The sequence below is a fragment of the Balearica regulorum genome, chromosome 12 (genome assembly GCF_011004875.1).
Source record: "Balearica regulorum gibbericeps isolate bBalReg1 chromosome 12, bBalReg1.pri, whole genome shotgun sequence".
Lineage (NCBI taxonomy): Eukaryota > Metazoa > Chordata > Aves > Gruiformes > Gruidae > Balearica > Balearica regulorum.
The window spans coordinates 20489144-20508058 of record NC_046195.1 but is presented as its reverse complement, the minus strand read 5'-3'; the positions used below and the strand labels follow the sequence as shown (position 1 = coordinate 20508058).

The following is an 18915-nucleotide window of genomic DNA, read 5'->3' as shown; positions in this document are numbered from 1 at the left end:
TTTTCAGGGGCTGGAGTGAACCTCACCTGTTGGACTGGCCTTCACACATGACTCAGGAGCAGAATGAATCACAGCTCGTAGCATACTGAGAGTAGGAGGAAAGGCAGCCTTGACGCCGTAGTAAGGTGCTGACGGGTGCTCGGAGGAGACATCTTCAGACAGCAGAGCTTAAAGAAGAAATGTAGCTTCCTCTCTGCTGGGAACTGCATGTTTCTGGTGAGTTAGTGGAGATTACCAGACATTCCTGGTGTGCTAGCTGGTGGGTTAATTTATAGCTATCTGTAAAAAAAGGCTTATTTATTTATTTCAGTTAGAAAGCTCGGATCCTTGGAAATTTTAAGCAAAGGCTGTATGACTTGTTTAAGGAGAGACTGAATGGCAAGTGAGAAGCAGGCTGGGGTAATTCCTGCATATAAACAGCCTGGAAAGCAGTCAAAGGAAAATATTTAATATAACTCAAATTTGTTCTTTAACTTTTGACTTTACAAAGGTTAAAAAATAGTACAGACTGCCTTCTTGCTTTAGTATTTTAAATATTAAACATCTTTCTTGTGTTCTTTAATTGAACTCGGTCCTTAATGTACTTTTATAAATCAATCCATCCATTTGTATCTCCATGGTGTGCCATTGTATATCCTATATGAATCCCAAAGGCAGGGCATCCCACTTTTATAATATATTTGGAATAACTGATTAATTTTAGCACAATCAGTTAAGATAAGATAACTACCAGAGAAAGCGTCTGAATGACAAGAGGAGACTATGTTACAAGGACTGGGACGTTAATAAGTGCATTGCCCCATATTGTGTAGTGAGTAGAGTGTCTTTTTTCTGTCCATCTTTACTTATATCAATATAGTAAGTATCTCAAGACTTCTCATTTGCAGAGTGAGGGCAACATCTGGCTTAGTAAGCAGCCTCGAGTGTTAGACCTGATAAAAACAAGAGACAGAGCACACGGTGGTTTCGCAGCACTGTGCACTGTGCCCTGGCCGGAAAGAGCCCACATGCAGCTGGGGACATGTGTGTTCCTGCATGGGACGGGCCCCTCTCCAGCTTATGCCAAGTTTTAGAGCACCGATCCCTCAGCTCTGCCTTGTGCGTGTGGTGGGTCTCATATCTCCAAAGGCTTCCATCGTAAGGAGGGATTTTACCATTTAAGTGCTGGGATCAGTATGTAGAGCAAAAAACAGTCACTTGCCATTTTTCTGTACTTCCTTGAGATTTCATAGGATGCCACCAAAGTCCACAGATCCTCATTTTGAGCAAAGGATTTGGGACAGCATTGACGAGTGACTCTTTGTTCCTGAAGTACGCACAGCATATAAATTTTGCAGCTTTTATTGTGAAAATCCCATTTGCAAAAAGGAAGAAATTACAAAATTGTTCAGGTGTAAATATAAACTCAAAATAACACAGGTAAAATGTTTCCTTGAGAGGTGCTGGCCTCTTTGATCTTTCTTCCTTCCATACAAGCATAAAATGCACGAGCTTTCTCTCATTTGAGCTTTCCATGTTGTACCCAAGCTGGGAAGCAACCTCAGAAGGGTTTTAGGTGTCTTCAGGGGGCTGGGAGACCAAAGTCCACAGCTTAGAGTTGTCTTAAGACAACTTGGGGAAGACATCAGCCACGCTCTCTCAGCTTGTTTGGTGGAGCAGTGTTCACCCACGCGGGATGTGGGCAGAGCTGTGTGGGGGAAGGTGGAGGAGATTACTTTAAAAAGCCTCTCTTTCATTCTGGAAGATCCAAACTCTCCTGAGCATGTCCAGTTGTGGGACTCACTGTTTCCTTACTGGGGAAACTGGTGGTACAGGCAGTGTTCTGGATCCTGCTCAGGCTCTCTGCTGGGGTAGATACAGTGGCCTGAGAACACTTTGTTTTGTAGCTTTGATGAATGAAACTTCCAAACTAGTTTGGTCAGTTTGATGTAGATGTAAAAGATCTTTAAAATAGTGGGGGTTTCCCTTAAAAGCTTTTACCTAAATTTCCTGTTAACGTAAGATAAATATCCATTTGCTACTGTATTGTACCTGAGACGTTCCAGCCTCTGACATGTGGGGGAGATTGGCGATGCTGAAGACTTTGTGAAGTAGCAAAGTACTTGTAGCAGCTTTCTAACACCCCTGCTGTGCGTGGCAGCTTTAGTGCGGACGCCAGGAGGTGGCCCACAAGTTATGAAACACCTTAGGAGAAAATCAGCGACATGCATGTCAAATATTCCTGTTCGAGCAAATGATTAGACAGAGGCCTTGCACAGAAAGATTTAACACATTCAAGTGGCACTTCTTATTAGGGTGTAGCAGACTTGTAACTTGATTTCATTGGCACCAAGACTTTATTTTCTCCTTTCTGTGGAGTGATTCCCACGAATAACCTAAAGGTTACCTGGATGGTAAGGCAATTGGCATACCTAACTGCAGGGAACAGCTTTACCCATTTTTTCTGAAATACAGAGTCAAAGTGGACCATGTATTTGAGAGTCCCATCCTCAAAGAATTGCTAACAGGTGGTTTTCTGGCAGCAGAGAGCCAGCCTGCATGCCTGGTTGGCTATAAAATGTGAACTTTGAATTGTGAAGACATTGAGAAGGGGGGAAAATAGTAGCAATCATTAGGTCTATAACCGATAGGACAAATGCTTCCCTGAGGAGTCAGCAGCAGCGTTGTTGACACGCCTGGTGCAGTGGAATGGTCTCGTGAGCGATTTCCAGGGAACAGTTTCAGGCAGTGCCAGGCCACACTACACAAGCAGGTAAAAGTTGAGCATATCATACAGTTATAAAAGTCTAAGTCTTCATATAATAATTAATGACCTGTGGGGCCAGTGTGTCTGAGGGATGCATGTGTGTTGTGCTGTCATTCAGCTGTGAGTCAGTGACAGTTATGATGAGGCCAGTGAGCAGTGGCTGAGCAGTGGGCTGGGGAGAACCAACCTAACCATCTCAAACTAACTCACAGTGGACAGACAGGAACCCTCTGCTCAGATCAGGTCCCTCCAAAGGAGGCTGAAGAGCTGAGCTGGACAAGCAGCCATAAAAGCTGGATTGATGCCACTCACAAATGAGGGGCTAAAGGTCAAGGAGGAGCTTTCTGCTTCCCCGAGGGATGGGAGATACCTTTGCCTCAATGGCAAGCCAGCTTTTCCTCCTCTTGGAGCTGAACCCTCCACTTCCTCATCTCCACGCCCTTATTCTGCCATCCATGGATTGGCAGCTGGTAGTCACTGTCTGCAAAGTATGTATTCTATAAGGATCGTGGCAGGGGAGCAGCGAGGTTAGTTGGGGAGGGGCTGGCTCTCAGTAGCCGAGCTCGGATCTGCATGAGGTCACTTAGGCAAGGGGTCCACCCCCAGGCAGCAGACCCTGTGCCAGACACACTCTACTATCACCTCAGTGGCTCCCAGGAACTGCTGGCAGCTCAGGCTCACGTTCGCAGAAGAAAACAGATGCCACAACTGCAGGGGTACATCAGGTTCCCTCTCTGAATGCAGAGCTGGAGCTGGGAGGGGAATCGGCATGAGCACTGAGTCATTTAAAAGGTCATGACTTGTATGTGGTTTTGTCTCCTTTCATCTACTGTAGACACCAGAGGAGAAACGTGCTGGCCTGCTGTCTCCAGTCCCTCTGAGCTATAACTCGTGTTAACTTTCAGGGCTCCCACTGATAAAACCAGTGGCACTGTACAGTGGGAGCTAGCAGAGGACACTTCGAGGTTATCCCTCACCTCTCGTCTCTCTCTCTCTTTCCCAGGCATTTGCACACTGAAGAAACACTGACGGCGTGAAGGCGTGATCCATCCCAGCTGCACATACAAATATGAAGTTCTTCTGGATAATCCCATTTTTCCTGCTGCAAGGTAGAGTCTTGGCTGGGGGATAATGGTGTGGGTGGAGCAGGTCACCCGTGCTGAGGCTGTGCCTCTTCACAGGCTCTCACCCACGCCAGGCTCAGCAGGGGTTACAACAAGACATTGCAGGGCAGGTGGATGTACATGTGCGAGAGCTTCCAGCATTGTTGTATGACCTTATGAACACCTCAGTGGCTGAGGGCAAACACATACAGATAGTATTATGGCAAAGGCATGCATTAAAGACATTAACTTTCTGGAAATATGGTTTCTTCCTCTCCGTGGGCCCATTTTCCTCAGTTTATGCCAGCAGCAGCCTGGCTTAACTGTGGGGAAAGTTGCACCTTAAGCCTGTGCTTACAGCACTGTTGCAATCTCTTTGACACCAAGGAAGACACCTAATTTACAGAGATATAATTTTTTTAAACCCAATATCAATGTCTGTCAGGACTATCTGCACCTCCATCGTGCAGAGAGATGTTTCAGCTGACACTTTAAGGTTAAACAGCCAAATTGGAAAGACCTGAGCCCCAAACCCTTCCCCTGGTGGTTCCCCAGAAACAGAGGCATTGGAGAGAGTTCCTAGTTCATCCAGCTGGAGCAGGACATCAGGGTGTCTGTCCCCGGAATGAAAGCAGAAGCCAGCAATGAGGCTTACCAAAGGTTCTGAGCCTCCTCTGCCTCTTGGAAGGACCCAGGAGAGCAGCCTCCCACCTCCCAGGAGCAGCAGGAAGGGGCTAAGCATGGGCCAGGCTGTGTGGCGCTGTGGGCTGGCACCAGCCAGCTCACCAAGGGGCCCAGCAGAGCGCAGGTCGAGGAGAGGAGCTTTCCATCATCTCTTCTCCAGGGAACAGCTATGGATACAGCTTCAACCAGAGCTCAGCATCAGTCACAAGGACAGTCTAGCTGGACTTCCCAGAACACACTCAAAAGGAAATGCTTGAGTCATGTTTGCTGAGAAGCGTGGGTCAGGGAAAGCTCAGCTAAGAGCCCAGCAGCTCTGGCAAAGAGAAGCTGGTCTGGAGGCAGTTTGCCTCTTGAATGCCTTTTGTCCGGAGCTGACTTCCCAGTTCCAGAATTGGGTGCCATTCCCATCTGCCCTATACACTGTGTGTGCATATATGTCCAGTGCTTAGGGGATGGCCACACTCATATGCTGGTTTCTTTGCAGACACTGAAGCTTTTCTGATGAAAAATGCTAAAGTCGGCCTGTGTTTACAAGCCAGCCCGACAGATGGGAATTTACTGCTGGAGGACTGTAATCCAGAGTCAGGTTTCCAGAACTGGTCTTGGCAAGGTGATTCTTTGATGAATCACGGCACACAGAGCTGTCTCTCCGTGGTGGGGGCCAACAGCGTGCAGACGAGTCTCTGCGGCAGCGTGGGCTACATGAGCTGGGACTGCTCAGATTCACTGCTCTCTCCTCTGGGCAGCAGCCAGGGCTACCTGGTGGCAAACAGGAAAGGAGTTGTTCTCAAAAATGTAAGAGGCCCCAAGGCCCAATGGCAAGATGTTACACAGAGGAGCGTGTGTGAGAAGAAAGTGGGTAAGTGCCGCGCACCCGGGGACCAGTGGTATGTGCGCACGTGCTGCTGGGGAATGTGGAAAGGCACAGTCAGTGTCCTGGGGTCTTTCCAAGCCTGGGTGTCCCACCATAGTGGGATCTGCAGTGGGAGCCAGGAACGCTCTCCACTTCTCCGTGCGTGAGATAAGGCTGTGCCCGCACGGCTGTGTTCAGCCTGCTGGGAGGGACGTGCTGGGCAGCCCTGGGAGCCAAGGGGAAGGCTGTTTCTGGCCCGAAGTATTGCAGTGAGTGACCATTGCATCTTTCTGCTGTTTTCCTCTGCAGCTGAGACAAAGCAAGACAGGTACTTCCCTGCAGCCCTTGCCAGCACACGCATGTACGACCACACAGCAGGCAACGTGACCCTTGCGCTGGGTATAGCTCAAGAAGAGCTGGAGGAGCTGCTCTGGTTCTTCCGCAGAGAAGACCGTAAGTCCCATTGACGTTCCTGGGTTGAGAGCTGGAGTAGAGGTGCACAGTCCTTGGCTGTTAAACCTCCTGCCCAATGGAGATGAGTTACATGAGGAGGTCATTTACCCCAGATACATAAACCCTGAGTCTCACCTCCAGAAGAAGCAGGCTATGGGTGAAGACGGGCACGAGGCTTTGCTGAGGTAGTGTCTCCTCCCAGAGAGGGAGGCTCAGCCTCTCTCCAGGCATAGCCTGACAAGAGAGCAAAGGTCTGGGATGACCAGTGATTTTGGCAGGGTGGAGGGAGCAGATCGATATGAGCAGGTCAGCACCCCGAGGATCAACTTCAAAGCCACAAAAATCAAGGACAGAGCACCCGCTGCCGTCTGTGCTGCACACCCCAGCCAGTGTTCAAAGGCAAAAATCTACCTGCCTGAGTGTGGCAGCAGCAAGAAAGGCTGCAGAGCAGAGGGGCCCTTCCAGCAGTGCTCATGGTGGGCTGCTGCAGCTCGCAGCCTTGCTCCCACCCTCGGGCACAGCCGCTCCCAGCTCTCAGGCAAGGTTGAAAAGCCTGGCGAGGCAGATATGGTCAGTGTGAGAGAGACAAAGCCCCAGGCAGGCGGCTGTGAGAGGCAGAAAGAGGTTGTGTAAGTCTCCTGCCCAGGGAGGGAGAGTTGCTTTAGGTTATCCCCAGAAATGTGACCTGGATGCTCTGCTCTGGGTGCTGAGCTGGACACCAGCACCTCTGCCCTCATCCTGCAGCCATGCCATGGCACTGCACCTGGCCAGGCTCTGTGGGCCACACCGCTCTGTGCACGCTAACGCTGCCTCTCCGTGCTTTCCCCCAGCGTCAACGTGGAATTACTCCGTCCTTGCACTTTCCTTTGTGGCCATGATTTTGGGTCTTTTCCTCCTGGGCATTAACATTGCGCGAAACAGGTGAGTAAGAAAAATGTGAGGGTCTTTTGGTGTGTGGTGGCGCGCTGAGACCCCCCAGGGCCGGCAGACAGGTGGGTTTGGCAGGGCACGGCAGCATGCTGAGACGCAGGGCAGGAACAAGCCCTGGGTGACGGGGAGAAGAGCAAAGACAAACTTCCTTTGAACCGTGCTTCGTTGTAAAACCTTGCCTGACTCTCTGTTCTCCTCGTGTGTCACTTTGAACGAGCCGCTTCACTTCTCCGGGCCCTGCATCCTCCCCGGTAAAGCGTCTGCAACAGCTCTGCCCAGCCCAGTTGGGAGGGAAGTGACGTTAAATGTGTGATGCGAGGGGCTCTGGAGCAGGACTCCCCAGCCTTTCCCCGTCTGCATTCCCACAACGTTCCCCTGGGCCATACTGCTGCACAACAACCTTGCAGCTGAGGAACAACTCGCTGTCTTCTACAGCAAGACAACTTACATCTGGGTCAGAGCTTTCATCTTAAAACAAGAGAAAAAGAGCTGAAGTTACCAGTCTGCCGTGCTGTCCTTTGAACGATGGCTTGCTGGGTGTTGCTGCCTCGCTTTGGGTGACGCGGTGCGCTGTGTGTTCTCCGTGTGTAAACCCTGCGGCTGTGCGTACCCAGACACTTCAGACCACTTAACATGACAGAGTGCAGCTGGCAGGGATTGCCCGTAAGCAGCTAACGTGTTCCCAGGGCCAAGGTGTGGAAAGATGGATGTAACCATCACTGGGGGTAGCCACCAGCCCCCCGATGTGGGCTGGGCTCGCTGCTTCACTCCTTGTTTCCTTTTCATGCCTTTCCTGCAGGAAAAGGAAGATGCACGTGTGCAGAGGAGCAGAGCAAATCACGCAGCAGGCTGAGCTGGAAGCCAAGCAAGCCCTGATGCCTGTGCAGGAATACAGCCTGCCCGAACCGCAAAAGCAGGAGCTGGTGCCCCAGGATCAGAGATCGGGAGATGTGATGGTCCAGTGGAAGGACGGGACGGTCACATCTCTGTATGCAGAGAGGTCTGAGGATGCCATATAATGGCAGCTGAGGTTAAACCATTTAGGGCCTAAGAAATGTATCAGAATGTCTCGGTTCGTAGTGATGGATGTTTAAAAATGCAGTTTAGCCTGGGGAAACGAGGAAAAGAGAAAGCAGTGAAGCTGCACCCGCGGCCGTGGCTCTGGACTCGAGGCAAACTCCTGCCTCCCCCATTTCATCTCCCAGCTGGCTGGTCTCTACCCGCTGCTCTCTTCTCTCCCCCAGCTTCGCCCCGTCCCACAAACGGGTGGGAGCCGAGCCGGGGCGGGAGGCGGGAGGCTTTTCCTGCAGCCAGCCAGGGAACGTGCCGTCAAGTCCCTCAGGAAAACAGCTGCACTGAAATGGAGGCGCTTTTGTTCTTTTCAGAAATTGTCTTTATTAAAATACTTTCCAAAGCAGCTGGTTGAAATCCCATCTTGAATCTCTCTATCAGTAAGGTCATATATATATATATGTATATATGTACAAATATACACGTGGATATTTTACTCTGCAGAGTAACTGCAACTCCAGGGAGAAGCAGAACATTTCACCTGATACAGCAAATGAAACGGAATGTGCAGCCCTTGGCCCTGGCTTGGGCACAGGTAGAGCCTGGTCTGCCTTGGGATTCACTTCACGCCCTGCACCAGGCGTGGGTAGAAGTCATGACATCATTTAAGACATTTTTGGAAATACATCAGTCATTTAAACAAAGGCTTTTCAGAGTGTGTGCTTGTCAGTGAAGCATCTCTCCTTGCAAAGCCTTTGAAAAAGAACACCGTGGTGTAAGAAGTCGGTTAAAAACCCAGCTGTTTTGGTATGAATTATTTCGATGCATGGGAATCAGTTTTAGGACACCTGAGGCCTTTAGTGAGCTGAAACCAAGAAAGTCACCTTTCTTGTTCAGATTTAAAAAAAAAAAAAATTCCTCCTATTTATTGCTCGGTCAGGGGACCCGTGAGACAAATGAGACGGGTGCCTCTGTGCTTGATTAATGATTAATTCCCCCTCCCTGGGCTCCCATCGCTGTGCGATCGCCCAAGCTGGGGGTGGCCCTCGCCCTCGCGGTGGTCCCCGCTGCTCCGGGAACTGCCCAGATCCGCACGGAAAGCCAGGCTCGCCCCCGGTGCTGGCAGGACAGGGTGCAAATGCCAGAGACCGGGGCCACCGTCGGGCAGCGGCTGCTGCCGTGCCAGTGAGTCCGTCGCAGATGGTCTCAGCCCCTGCGGAGCCGGGGGGACGGGGGTCTCTCGCTGCCCCCTCTGCAGCCCGCAGGGACGCGTCCTAAAATATCTTGAAACCTTTCAGCAAGGTGAGCGTGGGAGCTTTCCTCTTGCTCTGAGCCCGCGAGGACTTGACGGTGACCAGCTTGGCCTGGGCCACCGAGGGGATCTCCTTGTAGTTGACGGTGGAGAGGGTGTTGAAGGTGCAGCTGGCCAAGCCGTGGTGGGCAGGCAGGGCGACCGGCGTGGCCACCGGCGGGCAGGGACGCTCCTCGGTGATGAAGAGCGGCCGGACAGGCAGGCTCCGCTCCGCCTGGCGCCGCACCTCCCGCACCGCTTCGTGGAAGACGTGCTGCACCCCCGCGAAGTCCTGGCACGCCGACACCTCGTAGAAGAGGCACCTGAACCTGCTCGCCAGGGACATCCCTTCGGCTGCGGGCACCTGCCTGGCGAGAGCAGAGGGAACGGGTGCAACATCCCTTGGGGTGCTGCAACCACCCAAAACGGGGAGCGAGGGGTGCAGATGGGGGGCAACGGAGCCCTCATCCCACACCTGCTGCTCGGTGAGCACCGGGGCAGCACCCGCTTGTCCGCCCTCCTGGAACAAGCAGGGGGCACAAGTCCAAAAGGGTTTCGTCTTTCCCAAAATCCCAGAGCAACGAGCTGTGCGGGTCCCCAGGGAATTGTGCAGCCTCCCGTGCCGGGGACGCAGGGGGCTGGATGCGATGGCAGCACGCTGGGAAGGGGGGAGGAGATGGGGCAGGTCGTCACCGTGGGGAGGGGGAAGGCTCCGTGCTGGGAGCATGGGGGGGTCTGGCAATGCACGGGGAGGTTCTGCAACGCGCGTGACTCAAGGACCCGTGGGACCAACACTCGGCACAGCCCCAGAGCGGCACAAAAGGCCAGAAAAACACACCGGGGACATCCAGTCCTGGCAGCGGGGACGGGGCGAGAAAGGGCTCCAGGGAAAGGGCACATCCAGAGGGGAGCGAGGACCTGGAGCGGGCTCAAGCCCTGCCCGGGGATGGTGACGCTGCCTTACCACGCAGCTGAAAAACATCCCACTGAAAATACCAATGGGCTCAAAATAAACACATCATCCCCCAGGCAGGAGAGCAGGAACCTTGGAGATGTGGGAGGATGTGGGAATACCGATGGGGGTGGAAATAACCACAAAAAAATCATATTTGGGTTTTGCATCCCAGCCAGAGGGATGGGGGGTGATCTATGAGCTTTCCCTCCCCCAGGAAAAGCCAGCCTTGCCCCGCACCCGATACCTGTACTGCTCCATGTCCAGCTTGTTGCCCAGCAGGAGCACGGGGCAGCGGCGCTGGCAGCCCCTCGCGTGCAGGGCGAGGACCTCCAGGTAGCGCTGGCAGCCCTCGAAGCTCTTCCTATCATCGATGCTGTAGACGACGAGGAAGGCGCTGGCCCAGCGCAGGTAGCGCTCGCAGTTCCCGGGGCCGTCCTGGGGGGCGAGAGGAGCGGTCCAGCCGTGGTCCAGCTGGGTCACGCCGGGCGTTTGGCACCAGCGGTGCCCCGGTGCCTCACCTGGTCGGCGGTGTCCATCACCTTCAGCAGCACGGGCTGCTGGTCCACCAGCTCCTCCGAGGCGTAGGTATCCTCTGCAAGGAGAAGGGGGATTGTGAGGATGGGCTGGGGTGTCCCACCTTCTCCAAAGCCAAGCAAAGCCCTGGATGCTTGGAGCACCACAGAAAAAGCTCGGCCCCCGCTGAGGGGCACCCTCCACCAGCACCTCCCACCTCACTCCTTCCTGAGACAACGATATTTTGGGGGGGGGGGGCTGGCAGTGATGCCACTGGGCAAGCCCGGCTGGGAGCAGTTATCTCCCCCTGCACGCAGCAAGCGTGGGCTCCCGCAGGAGGAGTGAGGGGAAGGAGCCCGGCGCGGCCGTCGCTGCGCCTGGGGCTCAGCCCTTATCTAGATGCCATGACCGGGTGAGATAAAGCGAGCTCGGGGCTTGACACCGGGGCTGTTTCCCAATAAATCAGGCGAAAGGAGCACCCCTTTCTTCTGGGAGGAGGACAGGCAGGGAGAGAAGCTGAGCCATTCCCCAGGGAGGAAGATGCCTTCTCCCAGCCGGGTCCTAACGGATGTGTTTCGGAAAGGTTTTGACGTGGGAAGATGAAACCGCATTCCCAAAAAAAGATCCGAGGAGGAAAGCATTTATCCTTCTTTCCTAAGAGTCGCTGAATTATTAGGGGCTGGAGTTGGTTCCTGGACGACGTCCATATCTCCCTAATGTCCCCGATAAATCATTTATGGTTCTTCCCCGTGCCCTGGAGTCAGGCCTAGGAAAATAGTTATTAATTACTCAAACGAGTGGAAAAAAAAACTGCCCAGAAACGCTCACTGCAAAGCGCAGCCCCCAGGGCCGCCCGCTCTGCAGCCCCCACTCGCTGACCCAGCCCTTCCCCTGCCCGACACCCCCGCGAACGAGCGAGAGGCACAAGACGCTCCCCAAGGACCCCCCAATAATTCGCCTTTCAGTTTCTTTGGGGCGATGCGAGGAGCCGACGTTCCCCCCGTGGGATATGCCTGCGGAGAGAGCGCTGCTTTCACCTCTGTTTTTACAGGCGGATTTGGGTCAAATCCAGTCCTTCCGTTGTTTTTCATGGAATTTTGGGTGGGGATTTTTTTTTTTCCCCCCCCCTTAAATGCCATATTCGTGGGAAACATGGGAGATGGGAAGGATGCTCCGTGGGAGCTCACAGGGGATAACTGGGGGAGGAAACACCCGTGGAGAAAGTGTCTTACCCAAGTTCGGATCATACTCGCTTATGAACCTCTTGGTTAGAAACTTCACGGTCAGGGCTGCAGGAGGCGAAAGAGGCAGGTGAGGCAGGTGTGTCCCCCCAACAGCACTGGTACCCCAGCACCCCCTCGATGCCCGGCCATCCCCGTGGTGGCGGGGCGCCCGTCTCACCTGACTTGCCGGCCCCTCGGCACCCCAGGATGGCCACGTTGCACTCGGCGAGAGGGCTCTGGGGTGGCCGCTCGCCGCCAGCTCGGGGTTTGCCGAACATCGAGGACATCCTCCGTCCTGCGGGAGAGAGCGGGGGGACGTGGGGCAGCCGCTGCCATTCCGGATGGGGACCCTCTTGCAGCCTGGATGGGGAACCTCTCGCCACCCGGCTCATGGGGTGCCCCAGCCTGGGGAAAAGGGGGGCTCGGCGGCACCGGGGAGGGCGATCTGCTCTCCTCCATCCTCCTCCTGACATCCCCATCCCACGGCGGCAAAGATTCGTGTGTCCCCCCCCCCAGCCAGCACCCCCACCCAAGCAAAGACAGGGCCCCCCCCTCAGCCCTCCACCCACCCTCCGTACCCCAGAAAGAGAAGAGAAACGCAGCCTCCCACCTTAAAACCCGCCGCCGGAGGAGACGCGGGGCTCCCTGGGGTTGCGGGGCGCGGGGGGGGGGGGGGGGGGGGGGCCGGGGGGGAGCAGCGGCCCCTGCGCCGCCGGGGCTGGCGATGAATGAGGCAGGCGGGGGCGAGCGCGGGTCCCGCCGCATCGGGCCGCAGCCAAACTCCTTGTAAGGCAAGCTGCCGCGCCGGCGCCGGGCTGGACACGCTGCCCCGGGGCCGGTTCCCCCGGCAGGACACACGCCGGCCCCCCCCCCCCCCCGAGCTCCCGGGGTTTCGGGAGGGGACCTCAGGCACCGCAAGCCGTCGTGCCTACGCTCGGAAGCCGCCGCGCCGAGTCCCCGGCAAACAAAAGCCCGGTCCCGCTCCGTTGGCTGAGGCCGGCGCACTCATCGCACCTCCCGCGGGCAAGCAGCGGCACCCGGGAGCGATGCTGCCGGTACAGCCGCCCTCCCCTTGCCCAGCTCATTCGAACACAGCCACCTTCTGCTGCTGGCAGAGACTTTGCAGGGGTAAAACAACAACAACAACCCCAACCAAACACCCCCCTCCCCCCAAACGAACCCCCTTTTTTTTTCCCCAGCCAAAAGGCGCGATCCTGCGGGGGGACCGGGGAGCACTCACCGCCGCCCGCCCCGAGCCATCAGCCAGCACCCAGCGGGCTCGGAGCCCGGGGAGGTGGCGGAGGCTGAAGTCAGCGTTGTCATGGCGATCGCAGCCACTTGGGATGGGGCTCAGCGCCCGGGACCGCAGGATGCGGCCCCCCGGGCCGGTCCCGAAGGGGTTTGGGGGTTTGGGGGGGGTGGGGGGCGCGTACCTGGGGCTGGGGGGGCGAGGGGTGCTCCGTGGCCATGTGGGGCTGCCGCACGGTTGGGATTATTGCCCCTTAATGCAGGGAGGATATTTTTAAACCCTCCCAAAATAGTCTGGGAGTGTGGAAGTCCCTGTAAGCCCTGGGGATGGGGAGGATGGGGAGGATGGGGAGGATGAGGAGGAGGGGGGTCATTCCCCTGCAGGAAGCAGAGCCCCCCCCCCCCCCCCCGGGGACCCCCGACCCCCACACCCCCTTTGGACACAGGTCAAGGATGCTTAAAAGCAGTCAGAGCTAAATGTGCTATTCTAAGGTGGGTACCCATAAGGATCAATGACAGTAACACAAGCGCAAAGCTTTCGCCTTCTCCCCGAAATTGAGACTTTTGGGGGAACCTGCTGGGGCCACGATCCTGGGGCAATGACTTTGGCATCACCCCGCGAGCCCCAGGCTACTGGGATGAGGGGCTAAGCAGGGAGGAAAAAAATTATACCTTTGGCAAGGTGGGCTGCTCGGGTTAAATTATGCATCAAAAATAAAGATCGGCTGCAGGCGGTGACAGGGGGACTTGGGGGCCCCGTTGCCAGCCCTCCTCAGCACCCCACAGCAGAGAGGAAATGGGATTTCTAGCCAGAAAAAGCTGTGAATAGCACAGAAATGAGCGACACGCCACAAATCCCACTTTTCTTCACCATCAACCTCTACGTGAGTCGGGGTACGGGTTGTCTCTGCCCTGCAGCCGGGTGTTACGGGGACCGGGGTGAGCCCTGTGGCCGGAGGGGACTTTTCCAGAGAGACGGGGTTCGCTGCACTTCACCCTTCTTGCCCCGGGATCCCCGGATGCAGCACAGGCTGGTTGCTGGCTCCTCACGCCAGGGATGGATGTTGCCCGGGTTGCTCCGTGCCTCCTGCCTGGGGAGGGTCGCGAAGGGAACAGCCCCGTAAAGGTCTCTCCCTGCCCGTGGCCACGCTCGGGGGGTGGCAAATCCCTTTTTCCACGGTCGGGCTGGGCGGCACCGTGATTTGCCGATGTCGGTTACCTCCCTGTGGCCATAAAATCCACTTTTTTAAGGGGGAAAAAAAAATAATAGTGCAGCAACATGCTCTTCCCAGCCATACAAACATGTTGCCGTCCCCGCGGGCAGGGAGGGCACGGCAAGGAGGGCAAAACCCATCTCCCCCCCGCGCAGCCAGGCATCCTCCGTGGGACGAGCCGCGGCAGAGCTGGGCATCTCTGCCATGACCTGCGTTGGCCGGTGACGCCGGAGCCCTGCCTGTGTTTTGGGTGGGCAGCTGAGCTCGGTGGATGCCTTTGAAGGGCCCCGGTCACGAGCTCGGCTATCTTTAGCCGAAGGTATTTTTATTACAAGGCAGCGGCGTGGCGGCGGCCGGGCAGCGCAGCAAAGGCATCAAAGGGTGGCGGAGGCAGAAGGGGGCTGCCCCGGGGTACGGCACGGAGCATCGGGTGCTGCCCCCCTGCCAAGAGCCGCTGAGCCCCCGGGTGAGGATGACTCCGGAGGAGGAAGGCTCCTGGGCAGGGCCCCCGGAGCGGGTGCGTATCCGGGTGGAGGAGCAGTCGTTCTGGGTGGAGAAGACCTTGCTGGTGGAGAGCAGCGAGTACTTCCGTGCCCTCTTCCGCTCGGGCATGAAGGAGAGCACGCAGGAGGAGATCGGGCTGGGGGAGCTGAGCGCGGCCGGGTTCCTCGCCATGCTGCGGGTGCTGGCAGGCGAGAGGCCCATCCTCGGCAGTGAGGAGACCTTCCAGGCGGTCGAGTGTGCCGCCTTCCTGCAGGTGAAGCCCTTGGCCAAGTACCTGATCCACTCCATCAACTCCGACAACTGCATCTTGCTGTACCAAGCCGCCGCCATCTTCGGTCTGCTGGACCTCTTCCACTGCGCCGCGCTCTACATCAGGGACAGCTACGCCGAGCTGGAGGAGTACCTGGACTGCCTCTCTGCTGACCTGCTGGCCTATGTGGAGACCCTCCTGCCCAGCACCTTCGTGGCGGTAGGAGCCCACACGCCCACCTTTGAGTTCCTGGAGGACCTCTCCAGGACCATTTGCTACCTGGATGAGGAGACCAACACGTGGAGGACCCTCTCCTGCCTGCCGCTGAGCGCCAGCACGTTCCTCGCTGGCATGACGACCATGGATAATAAGATCTACATTGTGGGCGGCGTCTACGGGGCCAGCAAGCAGGTGGTGGAGAACAGCTTCTGCTATGATGCCGATGCCAACGTCTGGAGTGAGTTCCCCAGCCCTCATCAGCTGCGCTACGACGTCAGGCTGGTGGGCCACGAGGGCTACCTCTATGCCATCGGTGGGGAGTATGAGAAGATCTCCCTGAAGTCCGTGGAGAGGTATGACGTGGCCTCCAGCACCTGGACGTTTGTCTCCGACCTGCCACAGCCGAGCGCAGCGGCACCCTGTGCCCAAGCCATGGGGCAGATCTTCGTTTGCTTGTGGAAGCCGCTGGACACCACCGTCATCTATGAGTACGAGACCCGGCAAGACGCGTGGCTTCCCGTCACTGAGCTCAAGCGGCACCAGAGCTACGGGCACTGCATGGTGGCTCACCGCGACAACCTCTATGTCATGCGCAACGGCCCCTCGGATGACTTCTTGCGTTGCGTCATCGACTGCTTCAACCTGACGTCACGGCAGTGGACGGCCCTGCCCGGGCAGTTCCTGAATAGCAAAGGAGCCCTCTTCACTGCCGTCATCAGGGGTGACACCGTCTACACCGTCAACAAGATGCTGACGCTCCTCTATTCCGTGGAAGAGGAGACCTGGAGGTTCAAGAAGGAGCGGGCAGGTTTCCCGCGCAGCGGCTCCCTGCAGACCTTCCTCCTGCGTCTGCCAAAGCGTGACCACGATGTCGCGACGTAGGTGGCCCCCGTCCCACATTGGGATGCTCTTCCTTGCACGTGGCCTCAGCTCCGTACCCACCACTCCACTGGGCTCCTCTCCTCCTCTGCGGAGCCGTGCGCAGGCCCTGGGACCTGTCCCATTGGACCTTGGAGGTGACACTAGAACCTGCCAGAGAGAAAGGGGCTGCAGGCAGCTGCTGCCTGCCTCTGCCTGCACTGCACAGGCTGTGTGCAAAGTCCTACCAGACGTGGGCTCGTGAGCCAACCACGTGCAGACCTTCGTGGCTTCTGCAGAGGACAGATACCAAAGAGACGCAAGTACTTGCTATATTTATTCTGACCGCACTCTGAAGGTGTGCAGCATCCCACCTCCTCTCTGCTCTGATGGGAAATCAGTCATTATATCCTGGAATTAAAAGGAAAGCTATAAAAAAAACCCCCAACCCTGCGTTTTTCATTACTCTTGGGTTTTGGGGTTTTTGTTCCCCCTTTCTGAAGGAAAATACCTCGTAACAGGGGATCCACGTCAAGGCTCGCTCCTGCCCGCTGAATGCTTTTTCAGCTGCGGCTCCGTTTCAGAGCCGTACGTGGGAGCGCAGTTCCCACGCAGCCCCGCGCTCCCCGGGGAGATCTCCATGGCCGCTCCCGGCCGCAACGGGGTCCTGGGAGGAGGAGGGGAGAGGGGAGATGGGGGGGGTGAAGGAAAGCATCTCCCGGGCATCGGGTGCTTCATGCACTGAGGGGTTTCTGGGACCTGGGAACCACCCGTCACCCCCCAGCGTGCATGAGCCAGGCTCGGCTGCCAAGGCCCAGCACAGACCCAACGGGGTGGCAAGTGCCGGTGCTCATCAGAGGGTCTCTTGAGGACATGGCAAACCTTGGAAATACAGAGGGTGCAAAAAGGGAAGGAAGGAAGAGAGAGCACCACCACGGCATGGTGATGCAGGTTTGCAGAGGTCTTCTCTGTTAGCAGAGCTCCATGACCAGATGAGCTGTTCTCATGAGGTACCACAGCCCCGTGCTGAAGGTTGCTAGTCCTCAACACCAGCTCTGGGGACGGTTGGAGAACGTAGAGCTCCCCTTTGTGCCCACAGCGCTGCTGGAAGACCTGCGGGGACCAGGGCAGCAGCAAACCCAGACCATGGCTCAGCTAGTTTCCCGTCCGTGGGGCAGGCTCCGGGCTGGCCGTGCCGTCCCGGTCGAGGCGGAGCAGAAGGGAATACCAGCTGGGATGCCTCAAATACCTCCGCTGCTGACCCTCGCCAAGTTCTCAGCATTTTCAAAACAGTTCCCGCATTTGAGAAAAAACCCACACAACACAACCACAAACCAAAACAAACAAGAAAACCCCAGCTCGCCTCCATGTCCAGATTGAAAACCACTTCAAGCGCTTTGTCCCCGTCTGCCCTCTGCCCCCCGGGCCAGGCCACCACCCCGCTGTCACCCCCGGGATGGGGACCGCAGCCGGTGGAGGTGGCACGGGGGGAAGCAGGGGACACTGGTGGACCTCACCCAGCTCCACGCCGTGCTGCAGCATTAGCTGAGCGGCGTTACTACCCTCGGGCGGACCGTTAGCAGAAAGCCCATCAAGTCAAACCCTTCCTAGACGAAGCCAATTAACATGTCACGCTGTCTTCCCCTAACTGAAATCAGCACACAGAAGCACGCTGCTTTAAAACCATTTTAAGTTGAACAAACAGCTTAAACCCTCCATTAAAATAAAGTTAAAATAATTCTGTTACTAAAATATTAATGACGGGCTCCTGCGGCTAAGCCAGGACAGCTGAACTTGGCAGGCTCTCCCCTTCCCTCCAGCTCTGAAACCACCAAGAGATACAACCTCTCCCCACACCTTCACACATTGTTTTGGGGTTGGTTTTTTTTTTTGACAGTTCAGGGGTTTACAAAGATATTTGCCGACAAAATGCAAAAGATTTTAAGATTTTAAGTGTAGCACCTAGCAGGGAAAGAGCAGGTCTTGGCAGGCACTGCGGAGCGTGGCATGGATGCTCCCGAGATTTGCATCCATCAATTGCTTGCATCCATCAATCCAGACTGCGATACGGAAAGTAACACAAGATCATTTTAGGTGCACGGGGAGGGAAAAAAAGATACGCTCCTTACCTCTGCAAGCAGGGGGTAAAAATGATGAGCCAGGACCAAGGAAATCTCTAATGAGAGTGAGAGGCTGCTCAGCCTTTGCACAGTGAGGGCACAACGCTGCAAATGTGCTTGGCTCCACCAGAACTCAGCCCTCAATGTTACACGTTATTGGCACCAGCACAGCACCGTTATCTTCCCCTTTCAATCTTCATGGCGTTCACGCCGCCAAAGATTACAGTTTGAGGCGAAGCGATCTATCTAATCACAGTTTAACCTTTTGCGAGTCTCTTTTTTTAAGGTGACATCATCTTGGCAAGGCTGAACGTAACGAAAAGCTGTCTGTAGAACGGACTTGCCTTATAAGGGCCGTATCAAAAATAAAAGCTTGTATAACCAAGGGAAAGCTGGAGGAAAAACAGGGCTGGGAGCTCCAAGAAGAGCCTGTGAGCTCCCCATGAATATCTCCCTCGGCCTTTTCCTCTTCAATGCCATTAAAGAAGAGAAGGTATAAAGCATCCTTGGGTACGGACGGGTCAAGGCCCCCCAAAACCTGGATGCCAAGTTTCCTCGTTGCACCCAGGGGAGGATGAAGGCAGCCATGGAGGGCTGTACCCTTCCACCTAGAGATACACGGAGAAGGGACTCGGTGGTTTAACTCGATGGCAGTACGTTGGGCTGGGAGATCGTTTGGAAGGACACAAGGGAAAACGGGACTAGTGCAACTAATTAAGGGTTTTCTCTGCTAGGTTGCA

The 18915-nt window shown here is 55.8% G+C and overlaps 3 protein-coding genes across 7 annotated transcripts; 2 read left to right on the top strand and 1 right to left on the bottom strand.

Moving 5' to 3' along the window:
- On the top strand, window positions 1–8186 carry SLC51B (SLC51 subunit beta). The gene is made up of 6 exons (XM_075763970.1): window positions 1–216; window positions 3750–3855; window positions 5018–5392; window positions 5696–5839; window positions 6670–6760; window positions 7569–8186. The coding sequence occupies exons 2-6, from the start codon at window positions 3816–3818 to the stop codon at window positions 7786–7788; spliced, it is 870 nt and encodes a 289-aa protein (XP_075620085.1). The 5' UTR covers window positions 1–216; window positions 3750–3815; the 3' UTR covers window positions 7789–8186.
- RASL12 (RAS like family 12) lies at window positions 8140–18802 on the bottom strand. Of its 5 annotated transcripts, XM_075763971.1 has the most exons (7): window positions 18185–18802; window positions 16567–16722; window positions 11941–12057; window positions 11772–11828; window positions 10545–10618; window positions 10271–10461; window positions 8140–9439 (listed from the first exon to the last, which is right to left on the bottom strand). In XM_075763971.1, exons 3-7 carry the CDS (start codon window positions 12047–12049, stop codon window positions 9055–9057), a joined length of 816 nt encoding a protein of 271 aa, XP_075620086.1. In that variant the 5' UTR covers window positions 12050–12057; window positions 16567–16722; window positions 18185–18802; the 3' UTR covers window positions 8140–9054. The 5 variants fall into 5 exon arrangements, with proteins under 5 accessions (XP_075620086.1, XP_075620089.1, XP_075620088.1 ...); XM_075763974.1 differs by lacking the exons at window positions 16567–16722; window positions 18185–18802 and adding an exon at window positions 13882–14343; XM_075763973.1 differs by lacking the exons at window positions 16567–16722; window positions 18185–18802 and adding an exon at window positions 13003–13302.
- Window positions 14385–16499, top strand: KBTBD13 (kelch repeat and BTB domain containing 13). Its single transcript, XM_010301714.2, has one exon. The coding sequence runs from the start codon at window positions 14697–14699 to the stop codon at window positions 16077–16079; it is 1383 nt and encodes a 460-aa protein (XP_010300016.2). The 5' UTR covers window positions 14385–14696; the 3' UTR covers window positions 16080–16499.
- Window positions 18803–18915: the final 113 nt, after the last annotated feature.

Coding starts and splice junctions, on each gene's coding strand:
- SLC51B (XM_075763970.1), top strand. CDS start 3,816: ATGAAGTTCTTCTGGATAATCCCATTTTTCCTGCTGCAAG. Junction 3,856..5,017: donor CCCATTTTTCCTGCTGCAAG/GTAGAGTCTTGG, acceptor GTTTCTTTGCAG/ACACTGAAGCTTTTCTGATG. Junction 6,761..7,568: donor ATTAACATTGCGCGAAACAG/GTGAGTAAGAAA, acceptor CCTTTCCTGCAG/GAAAAGGAAGATGCACGTGT.
- RASL12 (XM_075763971.1), bottom strand. CDS start 12,049: ATGTCCTCGATGTTCGGCAAACCCCGAGCTGGCGGCGAGCGGCCACCC. Junction 11,829..11,940: donor CCGAGGGGCCGGCAAGTCAG/GTGAGACGGGCG, acceptor CGCCTCCTGCAG/CCCTGACCGTGAAGTTTCTA. Junction 10,462..10,544: donor TGATGGACACCGCCGACCAG/GTGAGGCACCGG, acceptor CTCGCCCCCCAG/GACGGCCCCGGGAACTGCGA.
- KBTBD13 (XM_010301714.2), top strand. CDS start 14,697: ATGACTCCGGAGGAGGAAGGCTCCTGGGCAGGGCCCCCGGAGCGGGTG.